Source organism: Geotrypetes seraphini, chromosome 12, assembly GCF_902459505.1.
Source record: "Geotrypetes seraphini chromosome 12, aGeoSer1.1, whole genome shotgun sequence".
Lineage (NCBI taxonomy): Eukaryota > Metazoa > Chordata > Amphibia > Gymnophiona > Dermophiidae > Geotrypetes > Geotrypetes seraphini.
Genome location: NC_047095.1, coordinates 66,936,799 through 66,953,854, shown reverse-complemented (window position 1 = coordinate 66,953,854; position 17,056 = coordinate 66,936,799). Strand labels below are relative to the sequence as shown.

Genomic DNA, 17,056 nt, shown 5'->3' with positions numbered 1-17,056 from the left:
CGATTTAAGTGAAGGAAGGGCTAATACTGAAGGTACCTTTTAGGATAAGGCCCTCCGTTAGTAGTGCAGAGACTTGAGCCAGAGACTGAAGAGATGTAAAAAGGCTTTTATTAAACAAGCATATATGCTGGACTTCTGGGCAGAACTGGCTGCATAAACAGAAGACCCTGAGGATCTCGGACACAAAAGTTATATAGGGTCCTAACCAGTCCAAACCAGTTCTAACCAGCTCTGACCAAAAGGTAACAGCAGAGAGAAAAACAAAACCATAAATCCATCCTATAATCTATACATCAAGGCTAACTAACAGCAACATCCTTTTGCCTCCTTGCCGTGCCTGGCACTTAAGACAGATACATAGAACAGGCCTGTATGTATACGTGATTTCTCAGAGCAATAAAATGGAGTCACAAGTTGTTCTTTGTACTAATTATGACCCACTGATAGTTTCTTCATATACACCGTGACCCAGCTATGTCAGCTAGCTAGGGATCCTTCATTCCCAACTTTTCTTCTGTAGGCTAGCTGACTAGCTGGGTTATGGGAGGTCAGGGCCATCTGTATCAGAAGTGGGGACTGGGTGATAGGAGGAAAGGGCCAGGACTAGGGCGGTGGTACTTTTGTCAATCGTAGTCCTAATAGTACGGTTAAGGGTTTTCAATAAACATGGTAACAGGCAAGGAAGAACACAAAATATGACAGAGAATACCAGGAAAATTATGGTGAGGGCTTTAAAGAGTCCCGGTTTGGAGGCCCAATCAGTCAGTGAGTTGAGTCCAAACATATCAGCAGAAAAACCCTTCCAAGTCTGGACAGGAACATGAGCTAATCTGGTAATCTTGTCTATGACCTCTTCAACCACAAATCCTTCATCATCCAGTTGTAGACAGCAGTTGGAAAGATTGAATTTTCCACACACCCCTCCTTCAGCGGCCAATAGATAGTCTAAGGCCAGTTGGTTCTGATAGATGCCGGTACGCATCATAGTGTTCGCTTTGGCCAGGGCTCCCAGGGCCCTAGCTGTTTCATTGGTGATAACTTCTAAAACCGCCTGCAGTCGTATGAGGCGGTTAAGCATGTAGATTGGGGTCCGGTACCCAAACATACCATCATCAGCCCAAGTAGCAGGACCGTAGACAGCAATGATGCGCTCCGGGGGCCAAGTGTCTCCCCATTTACCAATCTCCAGGCTTCTTTCAGAACGGGCCCGTTGATCGAATACTGGGACAGCCAGATGTTCTCCTTCGGATAACGGGAGGAGGAAGAAGGCTGGTTTGATAGTGCCCAGAAAACAAGTGCCAGTCCAATTTGAGGGTAGAGTGGGGTATGCCATTTTCCCACAGATCCAGTAGTATCCTTCCGGTGCAGCCCAAGGGGCAGAAGCAGGCAGGTTGAGGTAGACATTTAATGTGGTAGCATTGCCAGTAGTATTCCATCGTCTGGGTATTTTTAACTTAGGATCTCCGGTCCAATAAGTCCAACCAGGCTGAGAGGTGCTGTTTTTAGTCCATAAGGATTGGCACTGCAGGTGTCCAACACGAGTGGTAAAGGATGGTCCGAGGCGCTGTATGCAGTGTTTTGCCAGAATGGAGTTTTTCAGGGGCCAGCTGGGTGCCCCCGCAGACATAACAGTTTGTCAGATTTAAGGTGGCTCCTATGGCTTCAGCGAACTGTATGAAAAGGTTGCGAGTGGTGGCAGAGGGCACAAAGTCTTGTTGGTCAAGTTTCATATGTTCATAAAAGTCTGGGAACACAATGCTGTGTTGTTCAGGGATTCGGTGTCTCTCAACGAGTTTGATGTGCAAGACAGTACCAGGGTCCGTGCCTTTACCATATATCTGTAGGCCCACAAGATAGCGAGCTTTCCGGAGGCTATCATCGAGGTTCCATTTAAACGGCTGTAGGATAGTGAAGTTAAGTGGATTACAGTTCTGGAGGCCACAGTCAGAGGTAGTCACCACTTTGGATAATATGGCTCGGGTGGTGGGCAGTCGGGTCATACCCCAAGTAGCCCAGGATACACATCTCCAGTAGTTACAGTAGTAGTGTTCGGAAGACCCTTCACAGTGGGACGGCTTCTGTCCCGCCAGGCACATGTATTTATCGTTGTGCATATATTCCCTCCTCCATGCTAGGGCACCACAACGTCCAAGGAAGGTGGGGTTCTGGTCCATGGCATGGCAAGCATCAAAGAGGACTGAGGCCGGGACATGGGGATTAGTGACCAGGGTTTGTTGAATCAGGGGGCCCTGATCCCAGACTGACCTGACCTCTATCCAAGTATCCCTATTAGTTGCTTTGGGGTCGAAACAGATCTGTGAATCTCCATTATTACATATAGAATATTCAACCTTGTTTTATATACATACAGGGGTCACTAGTTGACCCTTACACTCATAATTAGTTTGAAATCTAATAACATTTTCCGTTTTGCCCCCATTGTCCACTAGTGCCACACAAGGGGCACACCCAGGCGTGGGAGGGGTAGGGGACATGGACAATGTTGGCAAGACGTAAATCACAAGCAGTAAATATACAACAGAGTTCATGTTAAATATCTTGTCAGATCTCCGGATCAGACGTGCGTGATTACTCTTCCAGAGTGTGGGGTAGCCGCGTGATTTTCAGTTGAAGGTTAGTAGGCCCTTTTTCACAAATATACTCAGCAGCGGGCTTCACACGGCTGTAGTGAATCCAAGACTCGTGGCGGGACAATTTGACAGCTGTGGGGGAAGCAAGTAAGACAGTGAAAGGCCCTGTCCAAAGGGGTTTCAGCGGTTCTTTCTTCCATACTTTCAGCCACACTTGATCCCCAGGTTTGTAGAGGTGGACAGGGGTTGTAATTGGTAGCGGGGCTCTAGAAATGACCCAGTTCTGTAATTTCATAATGGTCTTTCCTAGCTGCTTTATCTCTGCGTCTGTGATAGCGTTCCCTATCTGTTCAAGAGACTCAGGGTCTGGGCTGACTATCGGCGGGGGTCGGCCATACATGAGCTCAAATGGGGACAACCGATTGCGTTTACCTGGGGTACAGCGGATGTGAAATAGAACAGAAGGAATCAGTTTGGGCCATGGCAGGCGGCTTTCCTCTGCCGCTTTTCCGAGGAGGGTTTTAATAGTTCTGTTGATGCGTTCAACTTGGCCAGAGCTCTGGGGTGATAGGCCGCATGTAATTTCCAGGTGATTTGCAGAGCCCGAGAGACTGCTTGTGTGACTTGTGATATGTAGGCGGGGCCATTATCGCTGCCAATCACTAGGGGCAGGCCATAGCGAGGGATGATGTCATGGAGTAAAGCCTTTACTATTTCCCTACTTTTCTCTGTGCGCACTGGGTAGGCCTCTGGCCACCCAGTGTGGGAATCAATGAAAACCAGGAGGCAACGGAACCCATGGGAGGGGGGCAAGTAGGCAAAATCAGTAGAGAGGACTTGCATGGGGTGTGAACCGATAGGCTGGTGACCAGGAACGGGGGATCTGACAGAAGAGGGGTGTGTCGGAGGCAAATGACACAGCGGAGCAGAACATGGGAGATGAGTTGAGAGAGATTCGGGATATAGAAATTCTGTCGGAGAAGAGTGCGGAGAGCTGGGTTACCGGCATGAGAAAAATCGTGTGCACGTTGGACAACAGTGAGGGCCAGGAGTTGTGGAACATACAGGAGGGGGGTGGATGTGTGGGAGGAGGGTATAGTAATCCATCCGGATGGGAGGGTGCAATGGCCAGGTTGCTGCGTGGCCTACTTGCGCTCGGGGTCAGTGTACTGGGGGGAAAGGGAATGAAGGAAAGGTTGAGGGGAGGAAAGGGATAACAGAAGAGGGGGTGTGGGCGGACCTAGGAGGGCCGCCTGGCGAGCCGAGCGGTCAGTCAAGGCATTACCGCGGCTGATGAAATCACGGAGGCGACGGTGGGCCCAGCAGTGCATGATAGAAACTTTGGAGGGTAGCAGGATAGCATCCAAAAGGTCCAGGATGAGTTGGTGGTGTTGGATAGGGGATCCAGAGGAGGTGAGGAAGGAGCGCTGGCGCCAGAGGGCAGCGTGGGCGTGAACAGCTAGAAAGGCAATTTAGATAGGAAAAAAACAAAAATGCAAAAAGGGAGAGAAAAATCTCCAAAAATGGCCAATGGTATAGTTGGTTTCCTTGGGGTACCCCACAAACCAAACAGATAGACAACACAAAGATTACAGGGCATAAACAAACATAGAAAACAGAAAAGGCGTGAAACTTTTCTTCCAGCTGGCAAGGATTCAGAGCTGAACTTAGATCTGCAGAGAAATGCACAGTTATACAAAAACAAACGTCCATCATAGCACGAATCATAATTGTGTGCACACAGTGGCAAAGTAAAGTGCGATATAACACATGGCATAATAATCACATAATCATAAAAGGCATCTAAATGGTTACTGGAACGTCCGAAAGAGAAAACGTAAGAATGTTATCACTCTGGCTTGGTGCCCTGCCAATTACATTCATAAGGCAGACAGGGACGCAACTGCTAGGGTGTGCTTCAATCTTGAAAAATAAGCAAAACTTACTAGGTAAAGTAAGATACAGTGTACAATGTTAAATATAGAGGTATTCTGAAGTATGGCAATGTCAATTCAAAGGAAAAAAAAAGAAACATGTTAAATGTTAAGTGCAAGGTCATTTCAAGGTTACTGAAAGCAGAACATTGTCCTCCTTCTCTGGGTAGAAAAAGGCTCATTGTAACAGGTCCAGAACAGCTCTGTATGTATGACTGCGAAGACAAAGAAGAGACATTTTAACGTGACACCACCCCTGAGGTCACTTAGCCATGTTCCCTGCAGGCAGACCTGGAACCCTTGTCTGCCACCTGGGTCCCGCTACACTCTGAGGAGTGGGCACTGCTGCAGACTAGATGTAGCTACTTTACTCTGCACTGTCCTTACATAATAACTACCCCCTTCCTCTGGAGTTTGAGCTACCAAGTTTATTTGAAAGGTATTTCTCTTTCCAATTGTATTTAAAATCAGATTGATAATAACACTTTATACAAACATGCATGGGAAGAAAGAATTCATAAAGAACACCAGGATAAAGACACAATACGGGAAAGCAAGGGAGACTGTTAGCACAAAAGAAGTAATCTCAATCCATCCGTTATCAATAAAACTCATTCATAAAGGAAAAAAAAAAAGTTGACCACATTACACCGCTATTGATTAAGTCCCATTGGCTACCTATTAGCCACCAAATTACTTTTAAGATATTATTCTTGGTTTTTAAAGTTCTAGCTTTCAATGAGCCTCAATTCATGTCTAGAATGATCATTCCTTATTATGCCCCTCGTTCTCTACGATCATCATCACAAGACTTATTAACTGTCCCTTCCTTAAAAATTGTGGGTACAAGAAGAAATGACATGTTTTCTGTTACAGCGCCACAAACGTGGAATGCACTGCTACTGTACATCAGAAAAGAAAAAGATCTTATCTCTTTTATAAAACTCTTAAAAACTTTGTTATTTAACTTTGTACTTGTGTCTTAAAATTGTTTGTCCTCTAAAATATTGGTTTTTTTTTTTTTTTTTTTTTTGTTCAGCGCTTAGAATGTTTGTATAGGCGATTCATCAAATAATAATAAAACTTGAAACTTGAACTTGAATTATCAAGCCCATGTTTAGCAAATATTTCAATTTTCAGAAAAATATGGATACTTAACCTCTATCATTGTTAGTCTTGTACTTTAAATCCCCCAACACTGGGATACAAAGGCAGGGATGTGCCAAACACAAACCCCACATGTCTGACAAACGGTTGCTTTTTTTTTTTTTTTTATTACCAGCAGACACACTTTGACAACTGCGAGAACACGTAAACTATCTGGCTCAACTTTCTTTAAATTACTCACTGTCTGTAACAAATCCACTGCACGCAACATATATCTAAAATCACAGTCCTTATTCTCGTTCATCAGTGCGAACTCACATTCTTAATTCTGTCTTGATCCACATGCATTTTACCCTGTTAAGCAACTTACACTATCCTGTCTGCAACTTTCGGCAAAACAATCATGCTGGCTTGCTTTACCAACCTTTCCCAGGTTTCCAACCTAAATGCTATTTCCATCTCCCCGGGTAATTTCTCAACATCACCAATTTCTTGTTCTCTGTGTCTTGTCAGGTGTCCCCAGAGCTTTTGTTTTATTAATTTGACAAGTATGACAAAAAGTTGATTAAATTCCAAATACTAAGCCTTTGACAACAATAAAAATAAGGATGAAGAAAACAATAAAAAAATCTTAGGGTCGCCATAATCGCCAGAAAAGGCAGTTGTAAAATATTTAAGCATGATCTGAAGGGGGTCGGTGGTGCTCTGACCCATATTATACAATCTATATATGCACCCAACAAAAGTTCCAATTTCCAGAAACCAGAATCCTCTCTGTGCTTCACAACGGATTAAGAAGTTACTAGACAGAAGAGGTAGAGACAGGATAGAGAAGGAATCAACTTCTCACTTACCAAGACAGGTCCGGTACCGGCACAACAAAACCAGGAGCCAGAAATCTCCACCGATTCGTTCCTTCTCGAGGTGCAATCCGTTGTCTTCGACGAGAAACCGTTCCTGGTCAACCACCAGGTTAATGCCGGCTATTACGGGTCTCGTAGGAGGCAAGGTTTGAAATCCTCCGAGGGAGACGATCGTGCCAAACAGGCTCAAGTCTGTAGATCAAGTCCCTGTTCGGGCGCCAAATGAAGGTACCTTTTAGGATAAGGCCCTCCGTTAGTAGTGCAGAGACTTGAGCCAGAGACTGAAGAGATGTAAAAAGGCTTTTATTAAACAAGCATATATGCTGGACTTCTGGGCAGAACTGGCTGCATAAACAGAAGACCCTGAGGATCTCGGACACAAAAGTTATATAGGGTCCTAACCAGTCCAAACCAGTTCTAACCAGCTCTGACCAAAAGGTAACAGCAGAGAGAAAAACAAAACCATAAATCCATCCTATAATCTATACATCAAGGCTAACTAACAGCAACATCCTTTTGCCTCCTTGCCGTGCCTGGCACTTAAGACAGATACATAGAACAGGCCTGTATGTATACGTGATTTCTCAGAGCAATAAAATGGAGTCACAAGTTGTTCTTTGTACTAATTATGACCCACTGATAGTTTCTTCATATACACCGTGACCCAGCTATGTCAGCTAGCTAGGGATCCTTCAAATACAGAGCGCATACGGTATGTACTGTAAGAGAGTACAATTGAATTTATGAGAGGGGGGAACAGTGCATATTATATGAGAGGGAGGGGGCAGGGATCTTGGAAGGGGGGAAAGGAGGGGGAAAAAGTAAAGAAAGGTGGGCAGTGTTGAGGGGGGGGAGGGGAGAGTTAAGGATTTGATCTGATGCAAAGAAGAGTGTTTGATCTGTTTTCTAATGTGGAGAGGGGGAGCGTTAAGGCGGAAGAGGCGCCCAACTAGATAAGACCTATCGAAATTGAAGAACAAGCGCAATTAAGCTTTTTAATCAGCACTGACTGAAACATAGGCGCCTATCAAGAAAGCGCGATTCTGTAACAAGGCGCCTCTAAAAATTTAGGCAGTCTTCAAAAAAGTAGGCGCTATGCACGTTAGGCCTGGGCATGGCTTTGTGTTAGGCACCTTGTTACAGAATCGCTGCTGTTAAGCGTGCTTAAGCGCTCGCAAGGGTGCCTAACTTTGAGCTGGGCCTAGAGCTGGCCTATTTCTTGGGCACCTCCAAAATAGGTGCCGCTCAGCGTGATTCACTAAACAGCGCCCAATTTGACTTGAATCGTGCTGAACGGTTCATAGACAACCCCACGAAAGACAAAGGCGCGCGCCGACAACTGAGCGCAAGACAGAGGCGCGCGCCAAAGAAAATGACAGTTTTTAGGGGCTCCGATGGGGGGTTTTGTTGGGGAGCCCCCCCAGTTTACTTAATAGAGATCGCGCCGGTGTTGTTGTGGGTTTGGGGGGTTATAACCCTCCACATTTTACTGTAAACTTAACTTTTTCCCTAAAAACAGGGAAAAAGTGAAGTTTTCAGTAAAATGTGGGGGGTTACAACCCCCCACACCCCCCACAACGCGGCGCGATCTCTATTAAGTAAAGTGGGGGGTTTCCCCCCCCGGCCCCCCCGTCAGAGCCCTAAAAACAATAATTTTCTGCGGCGCGCACCTCCGTGCTGCGCTCAATTGTCTGCGCGTGCCTTTGTCCCGGCGCGCTTTTGACCTGACACCATGCTGAACGATGCCTATATAGGCGCCTAACTTTTGGCCGCTTCTTACAGAATTTGCCCCCTAATGCCTACGTGAGCGTTTCCGCGGGCGGAGCGTGAGTTAGGCGCCCGCTAGCCACGATTGTCCCTTAACTTAGGCGCCTAAAATGTAAGCTTTTAAAACCCTTGACTACATTTCGGGCGCCCACGTTTTGACATGGGCGCCCGCTAGCCGCGATTCTGTGAACCCGTGCCTGTGATTGACACGCGGCTAGCGCCGGCCTATTTAGGCGCTGTTTACAGAATCAGCCCCTCACTGTGGTAAGTGTATGCGCTCTATGCGCACCTAACTTTACCCAAATTGAGCGGAGACATTCCCAGGGAGGGCACAGGAGAGGGCTGGGCTTTTATGCAAACGCTTTTGAAAATATGTGGGTAAATCAGTGCAGAAAAACGGAGGCGAGAGTAAATGTGAGCACCGTCGAGCGTTGAGCAAGGCTGCAATGAAGGCTGTCAAGATCGCCAAATGATTCTGGTTTCTATATTCTGTCTCAGAAACATCTAAAAGAGAACTTAAAGATACAGCTCGGAACTAAGAAAGAACCTGAGTTCAGTTTTGGATTATTTATTAATACTTATTAATACAGTTAATACTTATTTTGAACGTTCATGATTTTACACACTAGGGGGCTCATAATCGAAACAGAAATACGTCTGAAAACCGGCCTAAATCGGCACTTGGACGATCAGTAACACAAGTCGTCCAAGTGCCGATAATCGAACCGGGTTTTAGACGTATCTAAAAATGACTTAGGCCTGCACAGTGCTGCTGAACGACCAGAGCTAAAAGGGGCATGTCAGGAGGAGTGTCGAGGGCGGGATTTAGGCGGGCCGTGGGCCATCCTACTGCATGTATAACCAAAAGTTTTACAACACTGCCTGGACATTGTGACTTAGGCCATCTAAAACCAGGTCTAAGTCCACAAAAGGTATCAAAACTGACCAGATAAGCACTGCAGACACAAAGTACAGACCTCCACAAACTGCCCCAGTGATCACTGACCCCCCCACCCTAAAAATTATAATAACAACTTTACACATCTGCCTCCAGAACATCAGCACCTGGCAGCCTGGCATAGGAAAGCCTAGTAGAGCTGCAAGGAGGTGGCTTAAGTGGTCTTGGGGATGGGTTAGTGAACCATGGAGAGGAGGACCTAGGCCCATAAGCCATTCTAATCACTGCATTCATCGTGAAAAATGTGCACCCCCTTAAAAACCCCCAAACCCTTTTGTACTGCTATATAAGTGGCTCCTGCAGCCATAAAAGCTATTAGGGTGGTAGGTAGGTGGGTCTAGTAGGTTCTGGGGGTGTTTTGGGGGCTCACCATGACCTATAAGGGAGCTGTAGTGAGATGTTTATGTGGCACCCTTTTTGTGAAGTTCACAGCGGTGCCCTGTACGGTACCCCACTACTCTGGTGCAATGTTTAGGTGTTCAGTCCATCACTTTGCTGACCCCGCCCACGTCAAAAAGGTCTTTTTCTAGGCTTTTTTGACTAGGATGAATTTTTGGATGAAAATAAGGTATAAAGATGGACGACTTAGTGGTCTGGACGATCATACGGCTGTTGGACATATTTTTTGAAAGTGGACCTTTTCCCATGTCCGACTTTGGGTGACTTAGGCCCAGAACGGACTTAGACGTTTCTTTTGATTATGCCCCTCTAGGTGGATTCTGTGTGGGTGAATGTTATTTAAAATTTATATAAGATGTGATGTGTTCAGTATTGTAATATAGGTTTGACTATTGATCATTAAAAAGCTTATGACACTAGTGATGTCAATATTTAATATAATTTATTAATTAGCCTTTGAAGTGTTTCCCAAATTTATCATTATTAAATGTAAGCATTTAGCTCTAAGTCTAATAGATGCTGGCACTGTCACGTTGAAGTAGGGACATTAGATCACCTTTTATTCTTTTGTCCATTTATTTTATCATTCTGGAAATCAATTTGGCCTCAAATTAATAGGATGTTAGAAAATCCAGTAGCCTTGTCATATGATACTATATTATTTGGAACAACCATGAGAGCAAGAAGCCAAATTTCATCAAGTAATAATAAACTCCTTTTTGTTTTAACTGGAATAGCAATACAACAAATAACATATAACTGGAAAAAACATGATATGTTAAATTACAATTTTTGGTGGAATTCTGTATGCCATATATACAAAATGGAACTAGCTAATGCAACACAAAAAGGCAATGTGAGTAAATTTCAAAATATCTGGGGACCGTTAACAGAATACTGTAATGAATGATTAACTTTTCCCAAGATAAGATAATTGAATAGAAGGGATTGGGGTGGGATTTTATTCCTGATTACTACATACTATATCAATATTTGAATGAATTTACAATAAAGATGATTGTATGTATTATTGATTGGAAGGGAGGGAGGGATGGGAAATTATTATATTCAAAAAAAATTATATAAATTTAGATTTATGACATAATATTATAAATTTATATAATATTGAATTTTTAAAGAAATGTTAAATTTAAAATTAATATGTGAATTAATCAAGTGTATATATTCAAATTTCTAATGAATCTATTTAAAACACTTGTTGTAACATAAGAAAATGAATAAAGATTTAAAAATAAAATAAAAAATGTAAGCACGTCCATTCTCTGGAGCAATTTTCAAAATGGAAGTATACCTATGCTTTTGTTTTGAAAATTCATCATTTCCTGTGCAGGGAAAACCTGTGTATACCATTAAACCTGCACTTTATTATCAAATCCCCTCCACCTCATCTTTAATGGCTATTTCTATGTATTTTAGACTTTGGAAGCAAACGAAAAGGTGAACTGTGTGACTGCATTTCTTCCAGACTGCGAAAATCATCTTCAGGAAGTTAAGACGGAGAAGCAGAAGGGTCTGCTGTATGGGGTCCCCATCAGCCTGAAGGAACACATTGCTTACAAGGTATTAGGCAATTTCTACTGCATTTTCCATGCGTGAAACATTTTCAAAAGCTACAGTACTGCCCCGATATTCGCGGGGGTTCCGTCCCAGGAACCCCCCGCGAATATCGAAAAACCGTGAATACGGTTTTTCACCTGGGAGAGGCAGGAGAGGGCAGCCGGAGAGGCAGGAAAGGGCAGCTGGAGTGCCGGCGAGTGAAGGAAATCACTCGCGGTATGCTCCGACCGCCTCTTCCTGTACTAGAAACATAGAAACATAGAAATAGACGTCAGATAAGGGCCCACGGCCCATCCAGTCTGCCCACCTTAATGTCCCTCCCCTACCTTTGCCCTGTGAATAGATCCCATGTGCCGATCCCATTTGGCCTTAAAATCAGGCACGCTGCTGGCCTCAATCACCTGTAGTGGAAGACTATTCCAGCGATCAACCACTCTTTCAGTGAAAAAGAATTTCCTGGTGTCACCTCGTAGTTTCCCGCCCCTGATTTTCAACGGATGCCCTCTTGTTGTCGTGGGACCCTTGAAAAAGAAGATATCTTCCTCCGCCTCGATGCGGCCCGTAAGATACTTGAACGTCTCGATCATGTCCCCCCTCTCTCTGCGCTCCTCGAGCGAGTATAGCTGTAATTTGTCAAGGCTTCACCAATCAGGCTTCACCAATCGGGAGCTGCTTTGACACGCAGCTCCTGATTGGCGAAGCCCGATGTTAGTACAGGAAGAGGCGGTCGGAGCATACTGCAAATGACCGGGTCCGCGAACCGCAAATTCACGGGGGAACACTGTATTTGTTTATTGAGAGCTTCTATACCGCTACTAATGACCGGGGTGTCAATTCAGAGCAGTTTTCATGAGCCTTTGCAAAGGCACTACAATACATGAGCTTCTGTAGAGATGTTACCATAAGGAGTTGTGAGGTGTTACAATACAAGGGCTTTATATAGAAATACATGGAGCTCTGTGGTGGTGTAAGAGTTATTAATACCGGCATGATTATGCCATAATCAATCATCCTATGTTAATGTTTATTAAAAACTTTATATACAATGCATAAATCACATTCATCAAGAAAAGAACTCCATTTAAAAATAGAAAAGGAAAGATTAAGAACAAAAGTTTTTTTAAAAATTTTTTTTCTTCATAAATATTATAACAAACTACATCTCCATAAGAACTGTTCTAATGACAAAACAATAAAGCACTCAAATTTCAATGAAGCATCATTTATACAGACAGCTAAAAATTCTCCATTACAAAATCAATCATTACATAAACACAGATCACCGTCCCTAACTCTATTCTACTTTGAGAAAGCCAATTGGGGGAAAAAAATGTGTAAATGGCTATTTCTGTGGGTAAAGGAGGTTTTGGAAATTTGCCCACCAGACACTTCCTTATAGCTGCATTTTCTCCGGGTGTTCCTAGTGTGGGGAAAACAACACAGGTAGGTTTTCATTTTCAAAACTCTGCACTTCTTTTGCTGGAAAATGTACCTGCATTAAAACCAGGGGCAAATCTTTTCCGATATTGTATCCTTGGACAATATTGGAAATTAAAGAATTCATAATAGGGGAGAGGGATTGGGGGCTTGAATATCACCTTTTTTGTACTTATACAGCCAAAGTGGATTACATACAGGTACTTCGAGCATTTTCCCTGTCTGTCCCGGTGGGTCCACTAGTGGAGGATTAAGTGACTTGCCCAGGGTCCTACAGTATATAACCATAACATGTCTGGAAAATACACCTTCCTAAGTGGATAACAAATTCACAAGCACAATCTTTAAAAGACATACAAAACAAAATAAATATATCAAATATCCCATCTCATAACCACAGGTACAGGTAGCCCACATTAGGGAAGTTCAAATGACATTTAATACGACATTTAAGAATTAACCTAGAAACTTTTTTCCAATTGTGTGGGATCAAAGGCAACAGAATTCATCCCTTGCCAACAAGTCAACCGTAGGGGAACCGTTAAAATAGGTGGCTTCTACTGCAAGTGTACGAGCTTTCAATCTAAGAAATTGGTTCCTTCTCAACTGAATGGAAAAGTGAATTCTTTGAGCTGAAAATGAAGAATCTTTATTCTTAAAGAAAGCTTTCAGAACCATACATTTATGCTTCTCTGTAGAGGACATAACAACGAGGGTTGCCCTGGTTTTAATATCGTCATTAGAACTTTCAAGGAAATTAGTCAAATCTAAACTAGCTCCACCTAGATCGGGGGTTCTTAAACCTGTCCTGGGGGACCCCCCAGCCAGTCGGATTTACAAGATATCTCTAATGAACGTGCATGAGGCCGATTTCCATGCCTGTCACCTCTATTATATGCAAATCGGCCTCATGCATATTCATTAGGGATATCTTGAAAACCCAACTGGCTGGGGGTCCTCCCAGGACAGGTTTAAGAACCACCGATCTAGGTGGAGCTAGTTTAGATTTGACTAATTTCCTTGAAAGTTCTAAAGACAATATTAAATCTAGAGCAGGGGTGCCAAAGTCCCTCCTCGAGGGCTGCAATCCTGTTGGGTTTTCAAGATTTCCCCAAAGAATATACATGAGATCTATTTGCATGCACTGCTTTCATTGTATGCTAATAGATCTCATGCATATTCATTGAGGAAATCCTGAAAACCCGACTGGATTGTGGCCCTCGAGGAGGGACTTTGACATCCCTGATCTAGAGCATTTACTATTTCTTCAAATGATGAAATTTCTAGCACCTCCTTAAAATACGCTCCCCATAGCTTCCCTTTGAGAACTGTTGTAAAATTCATGGACTTTGCACCTGCCTACGCAGTTTTGAAATTGCCCTTTCAATTATGTAAATTAGCGTTACCCAACCCTGTCCTGGAGAACCACCAGCCAGTCGGGTTTTGGGGATAACCCTAATGAATATGCATGAGAGAAATTTGCATATAATGGAGGTGACAGGCATGCAAATCTACCCCGTGCATATTCATTAGGGCTCTCCTGAAAACCTGACTGGCTACTGGTCCTCCAGGACAGGGTTGGGAACCACTGATGTACATGATAAAATATTTGTTGCTTAGTGGACCTCTTATATTACTAGGACTAAGGCAGTGGTCTCAAACCTGTGGCCCGGGGACCACATGCGGCCCTCCAGGTACTATTTTGAGGCCCTCGGTATATTTATCATAATCACAAAAGTAAAATAAAACAGTTTCTTGATCAAATGTCTCTTTAGCTATAAATTATAATATTATTATTAAGACTTAGCAAAAGGAAAGATTTATAAAATATAAAGACTTTTATCTCATGCAAAATTGTCATTTCTTTCATAAGACATTAACTATTTTTTTCTGAGGCCCTCCAAGTGCCTCCAAATCCAAAATGTGGCCCTGCAAAGGGTTGGAGTTGGAGACCACTGGACTAAGGGATGTATATGACCTAAAGTTTATTTCTTTTTGCTTTGTTTTATATTCTGATTTTGCATGTCTTTATTGCACCTCGCCTTGAACTAGTGGATAATGCAAGTAATAAATATTTTAAATAAATAAATAATAAAATGCAGACAAAGGTTTTCTCCAACCTGTCTCTCAAGGCAAACTTTCCCTGACAATGAGCATAATAATTCCCCCTCCCCCCCCCACACTTTTACAAAGCTTCAATAGGCGTTTTTATCGCCGGTCGTGGTGGTAATAACGCCGACGCTCATAGGAATTCTGTGAGCATTTAGCGCTCTGGGCCATGGTAGAAACCTCTATTGCGAGTTAGTAAAAAAAAAAAATAAATAAAGTGGGGGTGTTAGTTGGTTAAATGTGGTAATCACCACTTAACCGGTTATGGAGTCCTGGATAAAACTAGGACTGGCTTTTGTGTGGTCCTGTCTGGTTAAATGCTGAATATGAGTGCTTAAACCACCAAGTGCAGACTCTGTCTTTAGAATGCCCTCAAAATAGCAGATTAGCCCCGGACAAGTGACTTAACCAGCCAGGAGTCATTTACGACTGGTTACATCTCTTTGAATATTGAACCACACATGCCTCTTATGTCATAAAAGTGAACACCTTAATATAGCTCTTTAGTGGACTGGAGGAATGGCCTAGTGGTTAGTTTGAGTTTGATCCCAACCTGTTCCTTGTCATCCGGGGCAAATCACTTAGGGGGCGCCTAAGTTAATAATAATAACATTATTCTTTTATACCGCCACAATCTTGCGACATCTAGGCGGTTTACATTAAGAGGAAAACATCATTTTAAGCAGAACTTAAATAAAATTTCAAGGCACCTAGCAGTCCTTATGCCCTTTGAAAACAGGTCTAATTCCAAACGTCTAAATGACACCCTGGATCTCTTCAAAAAGGGTTGATTATCCCTTTAAGAGATCCAAGCCCTAATCCCATCCAAAACATGCCTCTAATGTGTCCCCCCACTTACGATTCAGATATAGCGGAGGGAAAATGACCTGCAAGACATCTAAAAAATAAGTTTTGAAAATAGGCACCTGGACGTTTTGGCGATTACAACCTCCTGTGTGCTACATTACAATGCCAACACAATAATATACTATAAACATTTTAATGGACAGTATAGGATGTAAACAAAGATGGAACATTTAGATTACCATTTGATAAGCACTGCAGTCTCCAAGACCTTATCTAGAGAAACAGGAGTAAGACAAGAAGGGGCCTAATAGAAAGAACGTTGCACACTAGGGTAGGAGTGGATAAACATGTCCGGTAAGTGCAGCTAGTGTCATTCCTTGCAGTGACATAGGAGGGTGCACCACCCTGTGCGCCATCTTGGTGTACCCCTTTAAAATCTTCGCCAGCGCAAGCAACTACTTTAGCCTGCTGCTTGCGCTGGCCTGGCTCCCTCCAAAATCACTTCCGGGTCACGGGGTCAGGATGTGCTGACAGAGGGAAGGCCAACGCCAGCACGAGCAGCATGCAGGAGAGGCTGCTGGCGCTGGTGAAGATTTAAAGAAGGGAGGGTGCGAATGTGGTGTGAGGGTGCGGAAGGAGCAGGTGGCGGAGAGGAAGATGGGGGGCTTCTACCGCTCCAGGCGCCCCCTACCTTTGCAATACCCCTGACTCCTTGTGTGTTCGACTAGCAAGTTAGTTAGTTTTTCCATTACACTTGTTGGGTGTCTATTTCTTATTTGTTCCTGGACTTCTCAGAGTCTGCCTTAGTGCAATGTGAATATGTTATGAGCTGTACAAGAGACTCGGTGCTCTTTGCCGTTGAACTGCCTCTCCTGCTAGAGACTTGTCTGGAATTTTTTGTTGAATATACTGAAGGTCCACACTTGGCGACATTGCAAGTCTGACTATCTTTCATTGCTTTCCTAGGGATCCGCCTCGCCCTGTGGTCTGGCATTCTTCCTCAATGTCCTGGAGTCACAGGACAGTGTGATAGTCCAGGTCCTGAAAAAGCAGGGAGCAGTTCCGTTTGTAAAAACCAACGTCTCTCAGTCTACTTTAAAGTATCTATTCCGACTGTAATAATATTCTGTCCACGTATCTCTGACTCTAATGCTTTCTCAGTTACTTGGTGCATCAGCAGTGTGAAGCAATCTTGATCTAATTTTATTTGGGGGGTAACTAAGGGATATTAACACCATTATTACACCCCCTCCTTTTTACAAAACCGTAGTGCAGGTTTTAGCACTGGCCATGGCGGTAAAAGCTTCAATGCTCGCAGAATTCCTATGAGCGTAGGGGCTGTTGCCACTGTGGCCGGCACTAAAAATCATGCTTTGGTTTTGTAAAAGTGGGGGTCAAATTTTCTAACAAAGAGGGATTAGGGCAATTTATTCCCTGTTCCAATAATGGTAATCCTACCACCTAAATCAGTGGTCTCGAACTTGCGGCCAGGGGGGCCATATGCGG

General features: G+C 43.6%; 1 protein-coding gene across 1 annotated transcript in view; it reads left to right on the top strand.

The window, feature by feature from the left end:
• The window catches only part of LOC117346678 (vitamin D3 hydroxylase-associated protein-like), a 76,589-nt gene that overhangs the window by 10,847 nt on the left and 48,686 nt on the right, over positions 1 to 17,056 (top strand). Inside the window, exons 3-4 of the mRNA XM_033916632.1 lie at positions 11,057 to 11,200; positions 16,517 to 16,650. Of these exons, the coding sequence (XP_033772523.1) occupies positions 11,057 to 11,200; positions 16,517 to 16,650 (278 nt within the window). The remainder of the gene's footprint in view (positions 1 to 11,056; positions 11,201 to 16,516; positions 16,651 to 17,056) is intronic.